The following is a 23,752-nucleotide window of genomic DNA, read 5'->3' on the forward strand; positions in this document are numbered from 1 at the left end:
GCCAAAATCAGCTAATAACACTGTGTTAACTAACAGCAACCATGCAGAGTGTTTGCTGTAAGTTAACAGTTATACAATCATGAAAGAAAATATAAAAACTTTTGTAAACATTTGTTATCCATGTTATGCAGCGATCCCTCATACAGAATGTATGAAACCACATTCTATCACTTATCACAGGTTTCGATCAAAAGGAAAGCCCTGAACAAGTGGCGACTTTCTGAACTTACAGCTACTGTGCCAGGCCTTTTCCTGATCTGCTGCGTGTATAATAAAGTATATTGTTTTGGTCTCAGGCACCTTAATCTGCATCTATTGTCCAAAGCAGCGCTGCAGCCGAGGCTCGGTTGCAAAGGTTCAGCCCTCCTGAAACAGGAATCCTGAGGCTGAGAGATTGGCTCTTAATGTTTCAGAGGCAGGATGAGATGAAAACACCTCGCAGACAGGAGCACAATGCAAGCTAGGGGTTAAAGGTCACATACAGGAGCAGATTTTGTCCTTAAATGTAGGTCAGGAGCAACATTTTGCAAGCCCTCAGTGATTGCTTTATGAAGGTTTTAATGTGAAAAGATCGGTTTAATGTATCGATGGCTGTTCTCATACAAACCCTGAGTAACTGCTTGAATTTCTGTCAATCTGACAATTACAAGCACTACTTTCTTTTTAAAGGTAATGCTTTTGGCCTTCGTCTCATCTCTTTAAAATAACAAATACAGGGTTTTGTTGTTGGTTGAATCACTATGTTAGAAAGAGGGCAGATTGGTTCATTTATAATCTATCTGACAAGTCCTTTAGGCCTCCATTCTGTCAAAAGAGGGCAGTGTTTCCTTGAAATTTGACACGAGTTTATTCATGTACAAGGAAAGCAACAGGTTTGGGGTTTGATCAAGATCATCACTTCAATCCAAAGTCTCACAGGAATGTGACTGAGAGTAATGGTGACTCTGGGGATGTTTTGCAGCTTTCAAACTGGTGTGTTGTCGCCAAAATATACAAGAAACAACAACTGACTAAAGGATTTCCATGCAGACAGCTAAGATGCCATACAAGCTGCTGTCATGTGGTGGAAGGGCGGCTTGTTAGATAAAATACACTACATTTACTGCTTGAAATTCATATTACAGTTCCTGGAGGTTTGTGGAAGGTTTTTGGTTTTGGGCAGCACAAAAATTAATTATCTGTTTTTGGTGAAACTGAGCTTTAACACTGGCCTTATCTTTTGTTTTTTAACCTACCTGCCACTCTGTAGTACAGGTCTTTAAAGAAAGATTCAGAGGATTTTTTCCCCCATTTTTTGGCCCCTAATCAGACTCCACAGCTGGAGCCCCGCCCACAAAACAAGGCTGCATTCAGGTGCTGTCAGACATATCATATTTTAAATATGCTGCTTTTTTATTTGTGAAAATGGGTGTGTTCGGTGGTACAAATTTATAATGCAACACCAGAAAGTATAGGTAAGTTCAATAACATTAGGTTTCAGATTATTATGTTTCTTTGTTTTGTTTTTTTTATGTACTAGCCAAGCATTCTAAGTGAAATTGTTAGTAGACATTATAAAGTACAAATATTCAGTATTTAAAGTGAATAAAAGTCAGTGGTTCCCAGTCTGTGGGTTTGAACCCCACAAGGGGTCACAAAAAAAGATCTGAGGGGTTTGCATGTTAACTGAGGAACGCAGAAAATTGTATTCATGCTGTGTCAAATTAATTAATTTTATTCGCTTCGCTTCATTTCTTTTGAATTATTGGATTTTTGGGGAGAAAAGAAACAGCCTTTAAACTAACTGGCAGACAAATCAGGAGATGAAGAGTCATAAAGACTTATTGGCTGGTAAAAACAAAACTAAACTAAACTAAAAAACCTGAAAGATCCAGGCACAGATGAAATATACACTCAGAAAGATGTTTTAGGATCTTACAGAAAGAAATTGTGCAAATATCAAAAGGTTTTGGGACTGTTTTTTTTAATTATTATTATTATTCTTTTCAGGCACAATTCAAAAGCAATGTCTTATTTCACTTAATTATAATTTAGCAAATTTTTTATTTGTTATTACTTTTTTCAGTTTCTAGTCATTTGAGTGACTATTGTGAATTTTGCCTTTTCTTTAATGGAAGAGTATGAATACATTTGAGGACGACTGTCACTGTTCGTTTGGGCAGAAAAGTCCTAATTATTTCTCTTTACAGCTCAGAAGATGAATCTAGGTTTAGTCCAATTTTTAAGCAGATTTTCTCCCTGTTTGTTCTCCAAGCTGACATTTGTCTTGTCAGTAATCACAGTTCAGATCCCTCTCCCATGTGAGCACAGCTTGCAGTGCTCTTCCCATGGGAAACATCTGCAGACGCTAAAAAAGCTTAACAAGTCCACACCCAGCACACATGACAGAGCTGCTGCAGAGCTCAGCACATCAAAGATCTGATCAGAGGCCAAAACAGACATTTTAAATGTCAAAATCTACAATGACAAAAGTAAATAAACTCTTTGCATTCAGTGAGTTTTAGATATTTGCAGACAACTCATTTTTATGTTGTATATTATTATTATAGAGACACATCTTTAACCCGCAAGATGATAGACAGCAGTGGTCTAAACACAACATGGAACGTTATAATTATGTCACGGAAAAGATGGTTTGTTTCAATGTTCTGAATTTGGTTTGTTTATATCATAAAAATGCATATTTGTGCATCACATACAATTATAACTGAAAATCCTAGTTTCAAATAAAAATGTATGGTTAGCAAAACCAGGACTACAACATTTCACTTATATCGAAATCCTTTATCCCTCAGTGACCAAACACTTACATAAACTGAAAAAAATGTGCATTTTCATATTTACTCAATTTCTTTCTGAAAAATCTTTTCACATCTTTTTCTCCATTTATTCTACCTGTACTTAGTTCTGAGGGTTTCCAACATTTTGATCAGCAACCTCTGAATACAAATCTACATCTCCTTGCAACCCTTCATCACATGATTTGTGTGAAAAGTTTGATTAAAGACTGCTTCTTTTGTCCCCAGTTAAAGTCTAATACTTAGAAAGAAAGAAGGGGCCAGAGGGAAATTATGAAAACAATAATTCATTTGATACAGCAGAAATATGATTTTCTGCTTTCTTCAGTTGTCATGCAAACCCCTCAGATCTTGCTTGTGACCCCTTGTGGGGTTCCAACCCTCAGGATGGGAACCACTGACCTTAACACAAGTATATTTGTTTTCACTTTATTAAATGTCGGTTGATAATTTGATTTTTCAAGTCACTTGCGTTAATGGCTCCCCCTGAAACCTTTTAGATAACCCTTGTGGAAACCCCAGATCTGATAGGTTAAGAACATTCACTTAAACTCCAATGTCCAAGTTCAGTGAATGCATCGACAGTGTCAAAGCACCACTGTAACAGCTGTGCAGCCATCCTTAAACATCTCAGGGAGCAAAAGACACAGTTTGTGCCTTTAAATGATGGCAGCACACAGACCTAAAAGTGTTAACAATGAGGAATCTTCCTCTGAGCTGATTAACCCTGTTCAGGACTTTCATGTTGCCATATGTAGAAGGTCTTTCGGTGTCCATTGGATGCCAAGAAAGAAAATGTGCAAAATATTTGTTGGTATTCATTAAAGACTATGTTAAATACATTTTCTGATAAGTCGATGTATTTTTGGTTCCAAATGCATGACAAATGTCCCTCTTTTCATATTTAAAAAAAATCTTCAAAAATAAAAAAACAATACCTGTCACCTAAACCAAATGGTCTGGGGTCAACAAGACCCCACCAGTCCTCAATAGGCTTAAATACCTGCAGTATCAGACAGCAGCAGGATGAATATGAACATCTCCTAAGTGAGAGAGGTGCACAGAACATAACACAATATTAACCCCATCTATCACTTACAATATAAATTATGCCTGACAAACGATTGATCAGTATTTAACCGTCAACAACAGCGTTTCTCCACCTCAGACAGGCGAGCCATCAAACACAGAGTCACAGTTTATCTGCTGCAGTTAAATCATTTGTTGCACAGTTGAATTTTGAACTCCATCACAGCTGAACATGATTTTACTCTAAAAGTCGAATCTGTTTCTTAAAGTCAAACTATTTTCTGTCATGTTAAGATAGTTTACTTTAATTGGAGATTTCATTTCATGTCACAGCAGGATATTTACTGCAGTGCATTATTGAGTGTATGGATGCATTACAGAACATGACTTCTCGAACCAATAAAATAACTACTAAAATAAGACAAGCTGTAGCTGAGTAACAATTAAATCACGTTTTATTGTATCATACATTACTGTAATTTTATAAATTAAATCTCACGTGAACAGAATCTCACTGAACCATAAATAAACTCTGGATGTTTTGCCTATGGGTGGACTTTCCCTCTACAAATACAGCAGCATTTAAAAAAAAAAAATAAAGCAACAAAATATATTGTCATCTGATTTTATAAGTTTCATATTTAAATAGTTTGCAACTGGCCTCTATAATACAACTGCATCATAAAATCACTTCATTTATGTAATTAATTATCATCATTATTATTGTCTCCGTCATCATGATTAATGAAGCCAGCTTTAGTTCCCACAGCACTTGAGGCAGCATCAGCATGCTCTAATGTGATTGGAGGAGAACCATCGGGGGGCGTGGCCACCGTCCTGGTAACTTGACACCGGCCCCACGCGCTGTAACCGCTCTCCACGAGACTAGTCAGTGAACGGCGGGCCGGTGAGTCGGTCGTACCGCGTCTGTCTCTGTCCGGTGATAACGGAGCTCCTCCGTGCTGCAGCATGAGCTGAACACCGGTTGACGACTTAATTGGTTTGGAGACAGTTGAACTTACCGCCCGGTGGAGGCATGGAGGCTGTGAGCAAGTGGAGCCCGCAACAAGTGGTGGACTGGATGAGAGGTGAGGCTGCCGCCCAGTGAGACCTAACGGTGTCCCAGGGGTCACCGGCTGTTAGCAGGTAGCTCTGTAAAGGAAATATTTCTGAAGTTTATTTCTAAGCAGTAACCTCCTTGTGATTCTGCAATGTGTACAATTTTATTACAGTGCTTTAAGGTCATTATAGTACATGTACATGTGTTAGTTTTTGTTGTTTCTATTAGGTTTATTAGGTTATCAAGCTAGCTTATCAATTTAAAAGCTAGCTAACTGGGGGAATTTTCTGGGGGTACTTGGGGAGAGTGTTGACTTTTACTTTGTTTAAGTAGCCACAAAGGGCAAATAGTTTAATCTAAACTGACAACATAAAGATATCGAGTCTTTCTTGGTTGAGCTTAGCTGAAAATACAATTTAAGCCCCAATTGTAAAGGCTTGTATGTGAGTTTGAGTGGGTTGTGCTTTACACTTTTGGTTGTAAAGGGAGCTTTTTCCTTACATTAACCACTGACTGTGCCTTTAAATCAGCTTTAGGGCTGGGTGTAAGTTGATGATACTAAAATAACACTCTTTAGAATATAACAGATCTTTCCAGTAAAGCTTTTTACATTTATTGAAAGAAAGAAATGTTAAAATGTTAAACATTGCCTGAGCCTTTAACATTGAATTTACATTTGCTACTTGACTGTTTTTTAGTCTGTGTGGCATGAAAACATTTTAGTATCAAAATGGTATTGGACTTTGGTTTGTAGTCCCTAAGCAGCTTATATTGCTTTATCATTTTAATGATTCTTCCTGTATCAGCTGTAGTCTGACAGAGGAGGAAGCACTTTGCAGCATCAGGCTCAGTTAAACGTGCAAGAAAGCATAAAACACATGGTCCATGAAACAATAGTCGAGGTTAATTAGAGCAACACGTTGTATGTGTTGGCTCAGTAACAGCCTGCATGTTGACAGAGTGATTAGTTAAACCTCTGTGCTTATGACTTTGTTTACCTTTTTCCTGACTTTCATATTTGTTGAGTGGCAGCTGGGCGGCATTTATGCACATGCTCAGACACAGCACTGAGCCAAGCATTCATATTCATCACTGTGTATCATGAAGCAATAAACAGGCATGACCAGTAACAGATCAGCCATAAAATGACGATCAAGTTTGATAAGAGCCTGTTTTAATTCCCACAAAGTTTGGACAAGCAGCATCAGGTGACAAATCCATCATACTGCTGTGCTAAACCACAGTTTGTGTCTGTTGTTGGATGGTTATCATTTCAATCTTCCATTTTCTCCTCACCTATAAATAAAACACTGGAAAGAATGGGGTTCCCATGCGTCATGAAAGAAAGGGAAAAACCGCCAGAATTACATGAAAAACAACTTGTGAACTTTTGAGTATACAACTAAACGACATTGGGTTTTTAGGATGTTGGTGTATAAATTGGCATATTTGTAAAGAAAAAGCACCTTAACAGTTGTGCATGTAGGAACAAGTTACGCTATTTTATATATTTTTCTACATTAGGTTTGCTTTTTTGCAAAGTTCAAACACCCTGGTACACTCATTTCTCCAGGTGTTGAATCAACATTATCATTGCACATCTGTCCCAGATGTATGGGCTGCTTGGGGTCTACTGAACCTGCTTCGAAAAGAAGAATGTCCCCCATGTTTGTACAGCCTAACAAAACTGTGTATTACTTTTTAACTTAAAAAGCAAAGGTTCAGGTGCAGGTGTCTGCATGGTCAGTCTCTATCTTTTTAAGATTTAGTTATTATGAATGTTGAATTATTGAAAAATTGAGAATTTTTATTCATGCTAACAAAGAAAGCAATTGCTTACTCGTCTGACACCGAATTTGCTGATTTATTTTCCCTGAATAATATATTTATACTCAGTGTGAAGTAAAGACACTCGGGTTTTATGTTTTATTTTGATAATGAAGCTTTTGAAAGGATGCCAGGCCTTAAAGAAATACCCCATTGTGTTACTTTTAGGCCAGATGGTGTAAATTTAACTTGGTGGCCCATTGTGGAGCTCTGACAGTGAGCGTGCGTCTCTATAGCTTCAGTCTGTCTTTATTCGAGTTGAATTTACTGTTGTGAGAAAGTGAGCATCCATTCAGCCCAGTTTGTCCTCTGTCAGCACACACACACATGCATACATACCAGCACTCATGCCGTTCAGCAGCTGAGACAAAGAAGAGCTGAGTGCAATAAAGAGCCACACAATACGAGCTTTTGACAGAGGTCGGCCTCCTGCCGTGTGGAGGATCAAAAGGTCACCGTGGTGGAGGAGCTATTAAACCACATCTGACCATTAGACTTTTGTTCTGTTTAAAAAGAGCAGCAAACACACAAGTATCAATCACATGACCTGAGTTTTGTGTGTCCAAACATTCCAGTAAAACAATGTGGAGACCTCGAATCAGAGAATTAAAATTCTTTTTACTATCAGCCACCATATGCCAGTGTATTTCTCTCTTACATCTTCAGGTTTGGGTGTCCTGAAGATATTCAGTTTAGTCTTAGAAATGACGAAGAACAGTACCGCTTTTGAGAAGCTGAATCCAACAAATGTTTGGCTTTTTCTGCTGAAAAAAAACAATTATGTGACTACAAAAATAGTCGCCCATTAATTTTTATTGATTTACTAATCTTGTGGCTCCAACCCCTGCAAAAGTAAAGTAAAGTAAATCTTTGAAAAAAAAAAACAAAAAAGAGCTCACGAACCTATAATTTCTTTTACAAAAAACGCTCAGTCATTTCCTAAAACATCTGAACACTGTAGTTAGTCAGGGACTCGAATAATAATAACCTGTCATAGGTGAATTTGCACATGCCACACCCACCACTACACAGCTACAGAGTACCTGCTCAGGTTAAACTGAGCCTACTCTCTGCTCTTGGCTACAGAAGGCTCGGTCATGGTGACCTGTTGCTGGCTAAACCCCCTGCCACAAAACCACAGAAAACCACCTCACACATTCACAAAAACCTACATTTAAACACAACTGAAATAACGACCACAGAACTCTTTTTTTCAGTCATTTAGATTTGAACATTAATGTTGGTTCTGTGTGTTTTCAAACATCGAACTGCCGATAGTCCAAGCGACCGCCTCCTCGGCCTGGAACTGCAGTCCTCTACTAAAAAAAACACTCATAGAGCCCATCTAGTACCACACACAGATACTGCAGATAATGCAATGTCCCTCGTCTTCTGCCTTATGAAATAATTCAATTCAAAAGCTCACTCAATATTTAATATGAAGACATTAAAAAAGAAAACAATAGACCACATCATAAATATCACATCATATTACACTATGTATATTACTAACGTTCCTTGTGCAGGCTCTTGGGGAGATGATAAATATCCATCCCATAGACTCTTGGCGACACAGGGACGTTGAAAGCATGAACTGACCAAAGCGGCTGCAAGCATTTTAGATTGTGCACTGTTAAAAATGTGGACTTTGCAGTTGTTGTTTTTTTAAAGTGAAGACTAACACGTGTCCTACATCCTAAAAATACTTAAATCAGTAAAGTGGTAAACAGACACACTCATAATCTTGTTATAAAATATAAATTTCTCTGACTTGGAAATGAGTTTGTCGCTGATCCTGCTGCAGTATTTACAGTGTGACTGCAGAGCGGATTGCTGCCTCCGGCTGTAGGCGGTCAGGGTGTGTGTGGTGTGTATCTGTGTGTGTGTATGTGTGCGTGTTTGCTCTCCTTTTACAACTCAAGCAACAGGTTCTTTTCATGGGAGTTTCAGTCAGTCACCTTCAAATCCTTTGTTAGTTCCCACAGGCCGGTTGTCACTGAGCTGCTCCAGCTGACCACTAACACCAGGATCACCTCAGCCAGGCTGCAGCAAAGAAAGAAAACCCTGTAGTGACTGATTGCTGTGAACGTGGAGGTGTATTCTAGGAGAGGGATAGTCAGGGAGTTCTAGGATTTGCTTGAAGGATGTTTCAAGTGACTTTTTCCAAGTTTCAAGTGACTTTTTCCACTCCTTTATGTCCACCTTTAGTCATTGTGAATATCCCTAGTTATGGAGAGGCATTCAGTGACAACAAGTTTTCATATTTAGTTATTGTTTAGTGTGCTGCTCATCTTGTGATCAAACCTTCTGTGATGTTCTTCTTCCGTTTTCCAGTTGCGATAATGAGACAATTTTCTATGCAAATTAAAATGTCTTAGATCTTGAATTAAGCTTGATAAATCCCACAGAGATTTGGGTACCAGTTTAAGTTTCACAACCTCAGTCTGAGTTGTATAACACGTTTTTCTATCAAACCTCTAATCTTATTACAAAATATAGTTCTTAGTGTTTAGTGCCATTTTATTGTAATCAAGAACTCAGCCGAAATAAATTCCGCCTCTCCTGATTTGGGTGAGGAAATATCTGATGAAAGAATAAATCCTTGACAGTATTAGTACAATTCGTAATTGTGCCGTATTACTCAGGCGAGCTGATCAGACGGCTGAGTGGCTCAGACGTAAACATCTCAGGGAATGAATTCAGCGTGTTCAGACAAATCCACATAGTTCTCTGTTTCTCTGACAGGTGTAGTTACACATCACACTTTGTATGACGACAGGCTGGTGAGAGGGTGAGGAAAGTCAAATAATAACACTCACTGAAGAGGTATGTAGGAGAAGAGCATGAACTAGAATAAATTAGCATTTTGTTTACTGTGTCGACGAGCAGTAAAGACTGTTGAGGAAAGTAAATGCAAAGAGAATCACATGACACACAGTGAGATATAGAGCAAGACTAGTTGGAGATCAGTTGTGTAAAATACAACTAAGTAGAGCCAATGTTATTGATTTTGTTTTCAGATATCAAGAGTTACATGATAAGAAACCAACTCCAACTAGAAAGTCTGACAGTTTTGAAGTACAGAGTCTGTAAAATCAGATTATCACCTTCTGTGACTCCCTGACCTTCCTGTTCCTCCCTCTTGATGTAGTTTGGCCAAAATAAACCTATTTCAAAATGGTGACGAGTGGACAGCTGCCAAACTCAGGATCATTGTGCTTTCAGTTGAAGGAATTTTATCTAACAAAGACCTTCCTGTCCGTTTTGTTTTGTTTTTTGACATAAAGGAAGGAAGGACATATTTTATTTCAACTTATAATAAACAATGTATTTAGCTAGAAAGCGTACCACTGGAGTACCTGTAGTCTATAATCTGATCCTATCTTTAATCTTCATGTAAAATTACATATACAAGTCATTTTAACAGTGGGACAACATCTCCCGATGTTTGTGTTTGTTTGTTTTGCTTTAGTGACATCAGTGGAAAAGTGTACGATTTGGTTTAAAGTGAGCCAGAGTCTATAGATAAGTCACATGACTCCCAACGAGCTTGTTTATTGGACAATTATTGAAATTGCAATGTTTTGGTCATCAGGAGTTACACACAGACTGCAACAGCCAATCAAAAAGCAGTCAAATCACAATCATGTGAGACTATTTTTCTAATCTAAAATTTTGACAAATGAGTATCAGAAGTTTTCAGCGTGACAAGTAGAATCTAACCAGCAGCTACGTGCCCTGATACCAATTAAAATATATCATTTAGATTTGCGAATACCTAAACACACAATATATTTTAGATTTATCCATTTATAACATGCAGAAATCCCTCCTAGGTTTACTTGAAGTCTTCATTGGTCTGCACATGGGGCTGCAGAAACCATCCATTGGTTTTCACCTTGTGATCGCTGATAAATTGATTGTAGGTTGCTTTTCAAACTTTTCTAAGGCCATAAATTGGTTAAAATTACAGACTAGAGAACTTTGTGAGGGTGGATAAACTGTCAGTAATTAAATTTTTGGTCAGACATCTAATTCAACAGCCATTTGAGCTCTGCTGAGAGGTCATTTCAGCACTAATAGATGTCTCCTTCTTACCATCAAGCAGTACAGAATAAAACAGCTGAATAGTGTCACACTGTATAAAGATACCAGGAAAGTGTTGCAATACCCTGTCGTTAAAAATGACATTGTTCCCCATTTCACTGATGTCAGTGCTATAAGTATGATGTAAACAAAAGCTGTATATCATGTGAGTTTGTTGCTGTGCGACAGCAGGCCAGTGTGTGTACTGCTCTGCTTCACCTGCCTGCAGGTGAAGTGGCCGTGACAACCACTTCTATTTTACTGTCCCATGCAAACGGCAGCTTTCATGGTGACAAAAGGAGAGACACGGGCAGCAAGTTGCTCACCCTCCACAGATTGTACAAAAAGTAGGCAAAACCTTTAGCCTTTAAGTTTTTAAGAACTGGTCGTTCATAAGTGGGCTGACCAAGTGTGCTGGGACGTCTTTTTAGTATTTATATATTTAGTCAGGTATTGTATCAATATCACAATTTTGATATCGAGACAACACTACAGCTAAATATGGACGTCTGTCAACACCCAGTTTTGTTCTAAGCATCCAGAACCGCATCCATCTTCCTTTGAGTTTTGAGAATCCTGCCTTTGGCTTTCAAATCCTCAGCAAACAAACAGGAAACAAAGCTTGTTTCCGTATATCCTGAGACACATAAGCACAGTTTGGCAGCTTTTCTATTTGAACTCATCATCTGGGACGAATCCAAGTAAACAATATTTTATCCTGTAACATGAGATAACAGAAACTCTGGGGTTTTTCCTTGATAAGGACGGTCTGAGGTCCACGTGATGAAGTTCCCATTAGAGCCAGAGCGCTGAGACTGGTTGTTTATTCAGTGGGAGGAGAACCTTTAACTGTCACCTGAGAGTATAGTTACAGTCCAACAGGCAGAGCGAGACACTGCCAGGGTTTGTGGTTCAACTGTCGATGCACTATAAGGCCAGAAGTACTTGAACACATGAAAAATGCACACATCACTGCATCCACTCTTCTTGTGTAAGACTTTCTATTAGATGTTTGAATCCGGATGCAGAAAATACTGTAGTGTCCACATAATTTTGGAAATATAGTTTCCATGAATAAAAAGTACTAAAACAAAACTGCGAATAGTGATCTATTAGCAGCCAGTGTTCATTTAATCTAAACAGAAACTGGTCACCAGAGATGCATTTGAGCCCAGAATTGAGTTATTTTTAGTCAGTTAACTTTAATACTCAGCCAGAGATGTCGATAAAACTTTTGTTATACATAGCTGATCATGTGGGTGCTCTCACTTAAGTGTCTGTTGTTCAACAGTCTTTATGGGATGTTTGGGAAGACAACAGCAGATTGAGGTTACTGTGGAGGGATGAACTGTTATTAAATGACGTCTTGTGAAGCTGTTACCACAGTTGTCCCACCGCTTTAACCACAATTATTTGCATGAAAAAGTACAGATTGTCCTGTGGGGTGATTTGATCAAAGCTTGCAGCAGCTGGAAGACGTGTCTCTGTCCTTGCTGTTAGTCTCCCGCCCAGCATTTGTCTTATCAGTGAAACCAAGTTCACTGAGGGAGTGTGGTGAATCAGAGGAAACGGCCAGATTCTCTCCGCCGAGCGCCTCTTCCTGCCTTTCTTCCATTTGAGAGCAACTGATGCGTTGTTCAGGAGTTAGACTCTCGACAGTCATGCTCACTCATGTCATCGGGTCCAAGTAAAGCGATTCAAACAAACGAAAAGAAAACATCAAGCAAAGAAATCTATTTCAGCATAAACTCCTACTTAAAAAAAACAAATTATGCTGACACACATTGTGCTTTAGCAGATTGACCTGTAATGACAGTAGATTTGTAATGTTATCAGCTGCGAGCCTTTTTTCATCCATTGAACACTTTTGTGTAACGAACATTACAGCTTCACAGGCTCTCTATCTGGAACTTTGTGACAACCGTCCATTGAAGTAGGTCGACTCCGTAGATCGGAGCAGTGGGATCAGCTCCGCTCTGCACGCAGTGAACTCCCACAATTCCTGTTTGTTTAGTTTTATAAGTCTGCTGAGCACAAATCTGCACAACGCTCAAGGAAATCCTTTTTCCTCTTGAATCGTGTTTGTTCGACAGAGAGTGTTGTCCCCCCCGCTGACTTGTACTGCTGAGATGAATGGTCAGAGTGTGTGTTTGTGTGTGTGAGAAATAGTGTCGGGTTTGACAGAGGCCCAGTGAAACTATGAATAGCTTCGCTGCTCTTTTACCACTTTTCCTCTCGGTTCTCCACCCTTGTCCTGTTGTGATGGAGGTTGGGGTAAATATTCCTTTTGTTGCCCCCAGCTCGGGAGTGTCGGGTCCGAACTCCGTCTTTGTGCTTCAACAACACAGCACGTGTCATTTGTTAGAATGAACAGACGATGTGGAGTCCGACTGGAGTGGTTACTTAATAGATTAATGGTTTAATTAGTTAATCAGTTTAGTATAAAATTAGTGGTTTCCTGCAACTATTTGTTGATTTTTACAGGGATAAAATGGTACCAATTAATAAGCATGTTGTATATATCAAGAAAAGAAAAAAAGACCTGATAGTAATGTTGAGACATTGTCAAGACAATATTTCTTCATTTATGCATGCAAAATACGATTATAAACTTAAAATTTCCTCCTTCAGTGGGAGCAGTCTTTAATGGTGGGAAGCCTTGTCATAACGCTCAGTAAAGTGTGGCTGCACATCTTGTTTGTTTTGATCTTTCTGACAAATGATTAACTGGACTGTTTACGAGCAGCTGGGGTTTCACCGGCAGCTTTTTATGACTTCCTCACGTGTATAAGACGGACAGACTAACCCTCTTTATCATCACTAGTCCTGATAAATACTGTAAGATACTGTCAGGTCAGGAATGTAGGCTGTAGTTTACAGTGTTACCATGTCAACAATCTTTTAGAAAGATAAATTGAGACACTTCATCAGAAGTCTGAGCTGCGGGTGCTCATTCAAGACTAAAGACTTTGATCTAGTTGTGAGATTTTCTGATAACCTGTTAAGATAGATCGACTGTATTCTATGATTTGTTAATAATAAGTGACACACATTTGACACTATATTATACTACAACGCTAAAAGTGTTTGGACATCTGAACATTACACTTAAAGTGGTTGTTAAGCGTGCCGACACCACGCTATAAAAGCCTCCAGTCTTTTCAGGCTTCGCCCCAGATGTTGAACCTGGCTGCAGGGGTTTGCTTCAACCACAAAACCATTAGTGAGTGGAATGACATTTATAGCAATGCATTGGGTTGTTCACGTGCAGTGTCACAAATAGTGAAAAAAGCTGGAAAGAAAAGCACACTGCTCTTACTAGCCTGTCAGTCATGGTGTGAAGTGGGTGTGAACATTGGTTTTGGAAAGTTATCGACACAGACGCGTCCTGTGCAACACTGGGAAGGTGTTGGGGGAGGAGGTTTCTGGTGTTGCATGCGATGAGGTTGAGGTCAGAGCAGAAGAGTCAAGTCCTTCCACACCAAACTGTGAAAAAAACATTTCTGTGTGGATTTGGCTGTGTGTGCGGTGCAGTAGGAAAAGATATTTCCAAAACGGTCACCACAATGTTGGAAGAACACAGCTGTCTTCCTCAATTTGTTTGTTCTCTTTGATTCTGTCACACAGCATTCTCTTGACAACCCTTCTAGTGAAAATGAAAACATACATTTTTTTATCCTTTACCCAGAAGTTAGCTGCATTGTATCTTAAGGTAAGGTGGTTTTACTGTTGGCCCAGAAAGGTACAACATTGCAGATTACACAATGCATGCATCTTCATGCAGTGAAGAAGAGTTGAGTGTTATTGTCTGCGGACACAACATTTAAATACATGTTTCACAGTAGCAAAACATTTAATCATTCTGAGCGGACAGGAGACATCTGAGAGATTGCAGAAATCCCAACCACAGAGCTTGCACTATCAAAACAACAATAAAAACCTCCACGTGACTAAATCCCACATTAATGTGGAGGTGGTGAGTTCACAAATGGCCTAAATGAATAAAATGTCGTTGCATGCTGTGGCAGTAAGACTTTACTAGAGCTAATGGGCAAGGGTGTCCACATACATTTGGCCATGTTGTTAAATAGCATAACATATTGACAGAAATGATTTACGAATCCAAAACCTAATCTAGACATTTTGAATCTTTTTACTACACACATGCCTTTTTTGGATAAACGTGAAGCTTAACAGACAGTCGTAGAGCTGCTAGTGTGTTATGGATCAACCGCACCAGCTAACATTGATTGTTTAACGGGTGAAATAACAGCTGATAACAGATATGTTGCTCCTAGTTTTTACACATAACATCAATACTGGCGGACTTTGTGGTTGTGTTTTTTTTCCAGCCAAAGATATTTTAACAGGCAGCTGAGCATTAGCAGTGACAGTGGCTCATGGCTTTGAGGTGAACTTGTGGTTTTGTCATTGCAGTAATAAGTGAAACTTTCCCACCCCGAGCTGCTGCTGCTTCTGCCTGTCGGTACACAGAGAGTTTCCCACCGGCTGCTGATGAACAGGAGGACAGAGGCCCAGAGTCCTCAGCAAATACAAGACTGGTCAGAGACAAGACCATGGACACAGAAATTAACTTTTGTTACAGCGGTGTCTGAAGTCAACTCTGGAAAACCGTAGCCTCTAGAAGTTCACTGCAAAAATGCAATAACATCCCCACAGGCTCTTCTAAAGTCCTGCTCCTACAAATGACCACGTTTCCTACAAACGTTGTGTGAACAGTCATTTCTAAATACTACAAGAGTTGCTCCAGATATTGTCAAGAAAAGAATGTATCGAATAATACACGTGCACAAAACTGAGAATTTGTTTAACAGCGGGAAAGTCGTCAGGGCTACGAGTGTCTGTGCACTTTGATCAGTCTCCAACATGCTTTCATGCTGGTTTAAGTTTATTCTGTCAACAAACAGAATGTTTTCACTGCGTTTTACTGAGACCAAAGGGCTCATATCCAGGTCAGGACAGAGAGACTGCGCTCTGATGTGGGTCAACTCAGAGCTGATTAGATTAACAATTACCATTAAAAACACAAACCAAAAACAAAAGTGAGGAATGCATCAGCTGCTGCTGCTGCCTGGTCAAAGATAAACATTCGATATAATTTTAGAAGGATTCAAAGGTCTGGAAAGTTTGTAAGAACAGGCGGTTATCCTAATGTAATCTATACATACTGTAAATACCCACATACGTCCTGCGTCCATGTTCTGACAGGACGGAGCTGTTTTGGGGGCACGAGGGCGACTTAAGGAATATGCAGGTGCTTCTAATGTTGCGACTGATCGACGTATGTCCTCAGTAGAAACCAGTTTTCTTGGAGCTGAGCACTACTGGCAGAGTAGGGAAGTGAGAAAGTCCTGAGACTGTGATTTCAGAGAACTTACTTTGGAATCAGAATGTACGGTTGGGATGTGTAACTTAATTAAGTAAGTGGCTGATCTGCCGCCAGCATCGGGACATTTATCCACCTTCCTCTCCCCTGTCTGGAAAGTCAATCCTCACAACATGATCACGCTCTGAATATTTTAACATCATAGTCTGAGCGGGATCTTACCGTAGAGTACACTATGAAATACGTCCATTACTTGACAAGTCTGTGTTCTTTAGCTACATCTAAAAAGTAAATAAAAATCGACAGTGATGGGATATGTTAATGTACAAAGCAGATCTGCTTGTTTCAACTGTTTTTGTAGGATTGTGTCAATTTTTTTTATGAGAAAGTAAACTACTAAATTAAAGAAAAACGTGTCTTAAACTAGCAAAAATATCTGAAAAATCAGATCTCACCTTACTCTGAGGTTAGCGACTCTTTAAATTTAAATAATTGAGAATTAAGTCAAGATGACAAAATGACAGAAACCAGGTCAAATAATCTGCAGCAGATAATGGTACAAGTGTAAAGTCTAATTAAAATATTTTTCTCTTCAAGTCGTGGTAAAAGTGCATGACTACAAGGATGACTATTTTTAAAAACAGCTGCAGCCCGCTGTGTTACATTATTTATGCTGCTTGAGAAGCATCTCTGAAGCCAAAAACACAAACCGCTCAGCAGTATTTCAGAGCAGTGATCCTGCTCCATCTTCATCTTCTGCCAGAAGTTTCCGAGAGTTTGGGTGGAGTGCCAAACCCAACAATGCAAGGCTCGAGATGTGGAATGAGAAAAATGTCTCAGCAGCCACATGTATTAATGACATTTTATTTCTCACAAGAACATTGGATCCAGTGCCGAATGTTGGCACTGTGCTCGACTCCCAAAAGGTTTTGACTGTTGTTTTTATTTAGCCTTATTCAGAAGTGTCTATTATGCCTTGATATTTTAAACCAAATAAAAACAGACCCACACGAAGAGAGTGAGACTCTCATGTGTTTGAAGAATGTCTGAACAAGATGAGCCAGTATGTGAAGCTGATAAGTTTGAATTAAAAAAAACCTCATATTGCCCTCCCTGACCTGGATAGTTCTGCCTGTGTTAAAGGTAAAATCCCATGTAAAGGCTCAACAGAAGCTCGTGCTTGCTTGTTAAGAAGATGGTTCTCAGCAGCTTTTCAGGGAGGCTTGGCCTGGTGTTGTCATGCTTTCATTAGCAGGTGATTTGGCAGTCGCGTGACATTTAGCCGACCCTGCCGTGCAGCGGAGAGATTACCGGCCTCCTCGGGTGACAGTAATGTGATCCAGGCTGTCGCCGACACATTCCTGGTGACCACAAACTCTCGTCGACTGCTGTCCAGCGTCAACAAACAGAAAAAGGAATTTTGTTTGAAGTGGTATTTTCACAATCAAACTTTTTATCCTGGACTTTCAGAGGCTGGATCTAAGCTCTGAGTGGCAGGGACTTATTTCTCAACAAGCTGGAGAATATCGTGAGAGTTTGCAACAGAGAGTCTTGCCAGGAACATTCAGGAGCAGATAACAATTTCTGATTTGCTCAGAGAGCTGACGGATTTCAGGATTTGCATGGAGGCCGGTACTGGGTCTACATCCGGTAATACCTGGTCCAGTCTAGTCTCTCTGAACCTTAACATTCCTGAAGTGCAGCAACTTCATCCCAGCTGTATCTAATGTCTTGTTTTATACTATTAATAATAATCCAAAGTTCAGACTGGACAGAAATGGTGCCAGAGAAGCCAGAATTGGAGATATTTTGGCATGTTTTCCTGAAAAATATCACATTTTTTTGCCTTTTAAGTTAATCAGGTAATTATTTCTGCTCTAACAGCTAGTGGATCAAATCATGATACATGCATGAGATATATCAGATCAAACTGTCCAAATTCAAATACAAAAGTTAATTAACTACTCTGGATGGATTTAATTTTAGCTTTTGAACTTAAGTAACCAAAAAAACATGCTTCCCTTCCACAGTGCGTTATTCTTGGTGTGAACACTGAGGTCTCACATCAGCAGTTAGTTAAGGAGGAATGTTCCTCCCTGCTGTCACAGTGAGTGTCGGCCATCTGTCGTCCTGCATGTCCGACCGAAGACAAACAGGAGTCAGAGTTTCTTGCGGGACCCTTTAATGACCACATGCAGGGGCAGTTGTTTTCTTCTCCACTGTTCACACCAGCTCAGGCATTTTGTTGGCCACTTGTTGATCCAACTTGTCGCCAAGTGCTTCACAACATCTGCCATTTGGTGGACGCTTGTGCGCTAAAGCTCTCTCTGACTAACATGTATTATTAGTTTGGGATAGCGTAGTGGGAGTCGGACTCCAAAGTCTCAGCTGTCTTGCTCTGCATGATACAGCTTGTACAAATACTAATTAATTACATGTTATTATAGCTGAGATGTTAGTCTTTGAGTCTCGTGTCAGTGAATTCTTAACATTTATGATCTAGAACAGAAAACTCATTCAGCGATTTTAAAACCTATTTAAAGACCTGACTTTCTAATTTGTCTGTGACACACTGCATCTTCACATCATTAAATCAACATCTGTTAAGCCAGACTTTACTGTGAATAGAGCAGATTTTGCACATGAATCCACATAGGCAAATTAAAAGGAACTGATCACAATAACTGAGATAATTCTTTGATAAAAATGCTTAATATTTTGCAGTTACTTATCAGTTTCACACATTCTTTCCAGCCCTGTGTGAATCAAACAAAACCAGAACTGCCTGTGGTGAACATTTTGTGTGTCAGGACGAGTAAACGATGCACGATGCTTGATGCTTCCATTGATCCAGCAGTGAGAACTCTTTTATCTCAACCCCCCCAACTGCTGCTGTTGTTCACAGAGAGGTCAGAGGTCGTAGTTCAGGGTCGGGCGTGGAGTGGCGCCACTGGAGATGGCGGAGTCTCGCTCAAGGTTGCGTGAGGTCATGAGGACCGAAGGGGGGATCCTGCAGGTCCAGGACTGTCCAGATCTTATCTGCTAGTCTTGCAAGATGTGTTTATTAAATGGCAGAAAGATGACCACTGGTGCTTTTGATGTTAATTGACTGGAGTTGAAGGTTGATGTAGAAATATCAGCAAGTGTTAAATGAACTCATATTTAAAGTTTCAGCATTTTTTAAAAACACCATCATCTGCCTGTATATATTTACATGACTGTTGCCTGACTGTGAGCTACACGTTCAGACTTAAAGAGAATATGTGGCAAAAAAGTGGACTTTTATCAGAAATAGTGTTCATGAATATAAGAGATTAGGGGTCAAATATGGACTCTTCTGTGTACAAGACAGTAGGATTGTCTGTCTGCTGAGCCCCAAAGGTTGAGGTGTGGTACGGTGGCAGCATGGTGTGAGCTGCTGGCCGTCACAGTGATGGATCAGTAGGAAGAGTCAATAAGTCAGTGTTGACTCAGCAGCTGTGTTTGCTGTCAAACTTGAATGGATCATAACAGAGATGACTTTCACTGAAACTCAGTTGCTGAAAGGAAACTCTGTCTTAGTGTTGTTTACTCTCGCGTCTATGTGCTACGTGTCATCTTCTTCCTGTAAGAGAGAGCTAGTCATTAAGTTATCCTGTAAAAACACTCTTGTTGCTTATGAATATATACATGCTGTCAACAAAATTTAGAAAAACATCTAAAAGTAGGTGCAGATTTTCTTCATGGTCTCTGTATCTTGCCTCTTTGTCTGCCCGTCAGGTCTGGATGACAGCCTGCATCAGTACATCCCGTCCTTCCAGCAGCAGCAGGTGGACGGGGAGAAGCTGCTCAGGATGTCCCACCAGGAGCTGCTGACGCTGGGCGTGGCACGGGTCGGACACCAGGAGCTGGTGCTGGAGGCCGTCGATCTTCTCTGCGCTCTGGTTAGTAATCACATGACTTCAGCTTACAACCTACATAGCTTTGCACTTGTAAAGGAGCATTATGATGTGGCTCAAGCACTTTAATCCTTTGAACCCTTTTGCCTGGTTTGCACCCGTTTTGTCAACAGGTTATTGACACGTCTTTGGCAGGTACGAGGTGTGTCAGAAAAGTTTCAGGACCGGTGTCATAAAAGATAGATTTCAAATCCAAACTACAAACTACAAGTTTACCCGTCAAAGTAATACCCCCGAAACCTAACACACTTCCCCAGCCTTCTCTGCCACGCCGCCATGCACTCCTGGAAGGATTCTTCTGGGATCCTCCACAGCTCCGTCTTCACAGCCATCTTGATGTCATTCAAACGGATCCCCTTGATGACCCCCTTCAGCTTGGGGAAGAGGAAAAAATCCCACGGAGCCTGGTGGGGTGAGTAGGGAGGTTGCTCCAGCACGGTGATGTCCTTCTCAGCCAGGAACTGTGGGATGCTCAGGACGTTGTGAGCAGGCGTGTTGTCATGGTGAAGCAGCCACGACTTGTCCTGCCACAACTCTCACCTCTTCTGCCGCACTGAACGAAGCAAACGCCACAGGATCTCTTTGTAGACGTGCTGGTTGGTCGTCTGAAGAGCAAAACTGGTAGTTTGTAGTTTGGGTTTGAAATAAATCTTTTGCGACACCAGTCCTGGAACTTTTCTGACACACCTTGAACTGTGTGGCATTTTACTCTCAGAATAAGTTGGACTAATCAGAAAATTCCTTAAATTCACATTTCAGTTGTATTGTATAGCATACATGGTGCAGGACAGTTCTCAGGTTGGTTGGACATTTTGAGTCGTAGAAGTATCATATTTGTACTGATCTTGTCCATCCTCTTACAGTTATGTCTGCTCTTTGGGATAGTTTTGTTCTACCTTTTGGAACCACAGTTCCCATAAAGCTTTGGGGGATGCAAGGAAAAACTATAATGTTGCCATACTTCCTAACTTTAATGAACACATTTTTAAAGCTATAATTGTAGACATTCTGGCAGATTTGCACCTTTTGTAGTATGATAAGTTAGCTGTCAGGGGTAGAAACAGTCACCTACCATTGTCAGGGAAAATCTCTGATAGAGTGTTATGAGCTTGGTGTCTGCAGCCGTCAAAAAATTCTCTAAATGCATTTAATTCAGTTTGTTTCAAAAGGATTGGATCGTTTCTGTATTTGAACAAATGTCAGTCATACCTCTGTTTTCTTTTTTTGTTGTTGTGGGCTGTCGGTTGACATTATATTACACTTTGAATTATGAATCCAAGAGGTTATTTATTGTTTTGTGTCACTGCTTATTTTTTGAGTTGTTTTATCTTGATCCAAGTCATGGTAAATGATTGGTTATATTAGAAGCAGGGTGTGGAAGTACTGATCAAAATGTGATTTGAATCTAGTTGTAGTTACAGTTGCTCTGTCCTTTTTAACTGATATGCCTATGAAAGTGAATTAAGTTTTGTCTTGGTACTCTAAAGGCCTGAAGTCTTGAATTAGATTTGGTGAACACTGTCTGAGGAGGCAAGAGTCTTGTTTCTGTAATTTAGAAGTTGATTTAAAGGCATTGATCCTGCATATGGGTAGAGTAAGATATAGGAGACAGAAGTCATGCTAAATCTAACAACTGTGAATTAAAATTTGACAGATTGCAATCTCTGACGCAAACTGCGGCAGTCACCATGAGGGGTTGAGCATTTCATGGTTAGATCATGTGTTTTCTGCAACAGTGGTCACAGCTGCACAGTGAAAAACACTGCAGTGGTTGTTTGGAGTTACTTTGTCTGAGTTTGAATCTCCAATCAAAGGCTTTTTAGTTCCGTGTCTGACCCGCTCTGCCAACAGAGACACTCAGATGATGCCGTTACTAATGACTTACCACGGCTGATAACTGTTCACAGATAAACAACCTTGGATGACTTGTCTTGAACAATGTTGACCTACAGTTTTTTTTTCCAGTTCACTACTTCATTTTCATTCATAATTTACTACTCTTTCGCTGGCGTTCACTGTACTGGTGATGCTCACGAGTCAAGATCCGGCAAACTGCCAAAGCTTTCTGGGTGGGACTCTCGGATCTGTTCACCACGTGCTGGGACGTAGACAGAAGTTATTCTAAGTCCTGTTCAAAACACACATCTGCAATCTGTTACAAATTCAGCTGCATCAAGCATCTTCACACACTGGCGACCTCAATGTGCAGCGAGTTAAAGGAACCATTAAAAGAAAGTATCGGGAGATTTGTCTGTGTGCAGAGAAGCCGTTTGAAATGTTGCTGAGCGTCCCAGTGATCTTAAGGAAAATACCAGAATTTGAATATAACAGTTGTTCATCAGAGGCTGCTAACTGAAAGTACCTGATGCACAAAATTTCAAAAGAATGTCTGAAAAGAAGAATCTCCTTTTTAGTCCATGTGCAGTGGAGTTCTCCTGCATCTGTTCTAAACAGACAAATTTGTTGAGTTTGTGTTTCTAGCAGATTAAGTTGTTTTATTACTGTCATGCGCTCTGATAGCAGGGTTTATACTGGGCCTGGCTCTGATGCCAGAGAATGTGCTGGTGTAAATAAAATACACTCTGTTAAATCTTTGTCAGATCTGGCAGAACGCCTGTAGAGCTGCAGTTAATACTTCTGCAGCACACTGCAAAGAATGTTGCTGAAGTTTTTGGAGAAACTAGATTCATTTTTTAGCAGAAGTTGTCCTGTACTTACTTTTCCATTCATCAAATTGAAACTTAATCATCCTGAAAATCACCTAACATTTCTCTCCAAGCTTAATCACAGATTGCAACAAAAAACTTAAATGAGTCTTTCTCAACCTGTCTCATCAGTTTTTTATTTATTAAAACCTGAACAACCACCGTCATCTTAGGGTGACACAAATACGGTTTCAAAGTTCCACTGCTTAAACCAGCCGAACATTACATAAACAAAATGTGACTTTCAACTAAGAAAGTTCTTGTTTGGACCAGTTAAAGTTTTGAAGCCCACACACAGCCCCTCAGTCAGCTGTTTATGAGCCCCGACTGTCTGTGTCACAGTGAAAAGGAGGATTTACAGTTCGTGCTGAGGTTTAATGGTGTGACTGAGCTGAATGGGATGCAGCAGCCTTTTTAAATGAAGACTGACACTCTGCTGTCCCGGCTGACAAACAGTGAAAACAAAAGACCACAACAGGCATTCATCAACCGCGATAACTACTACTACTGTTTACAGTCACGGTACCGAAGCCTGGTAAATTATTTATTCTTGGATCAACTGGGCCGTCTTCCCTTTAGGGTCGCTAAAGTCAGGTTATCTGATAACATAAAGACAATTTTAGGATGTTTATCTGATTTTTCAAGATGTATTTTTTTAAATACATAAATGATTATCCATTACTTCAAATATCAGGAAGAAATAGTTTTTTTAACATGTAATTAATGCCTAGCATTGTTTATTTCAGATGCAACATTTAGTGTTTCCTTCTTTTCTGCTCTGTGACCTTGAATCTCTGCCTGTGCTGTTTTAAATGTTAAATATTGGCATCCTCATCGATATCAGCCAAAAAAAGCTTTAAACTAAATATAAGCCCAAAATAAGCAACAAGCAGATAATTCCTGTCAGGCTTTAAATTTAGTGTTCTTTGACAGATGTGACATAAATATAAATGTGGGGTGTT

The 23,752-nt window shown here is 39.8% G+C and overlaps 1 protein-coding gene across 1 annotated transcript in view; it reads left to right on the plus strand.

The window, feature by feature from the left end:
* Positions 1 to 4,741: 4,741 nt before the first annotated feature.
* Positions 4,742 to 23,752, plus strand: part of LOC103372737 (connector enhancer of kinase suppressor of ras 3-like) — a 39,614-nt gene continuing 20,603 nt past the window's right edge. Inside the window, exons 1-2 of the mRNA XM_008302446.1 lie at positions 4,742 to 4,915; positions 19,907 to 20,070. Of these exons, the coding sequence (XP_008300668.1) occupies positions 4,864 to 4,915; positions 19,907 to 20,070 (216 nt within the window). The 5' untranslated portion in view covers positions 4,742 to 4,863. The remainder of the gene's footprint in view (positions 4,916 to 19,906; positions 20,071 to 23,752) is intronic.

Source organism: Stegastes partitus, unplaced genomic scaffold, assembly GCF_000690725.1.
Source record: "Stegastes partitus isolate 25-593 unplaced genomic scaffold, Stegastes_partitus-1.0.2 Scaffold1817, whole genome shotgun sequence".
NCBI lineage: Eukaryota > Metazoa > Chordata > Actinopteri > Pomacentridae > Stegastes > Stegastes partitus.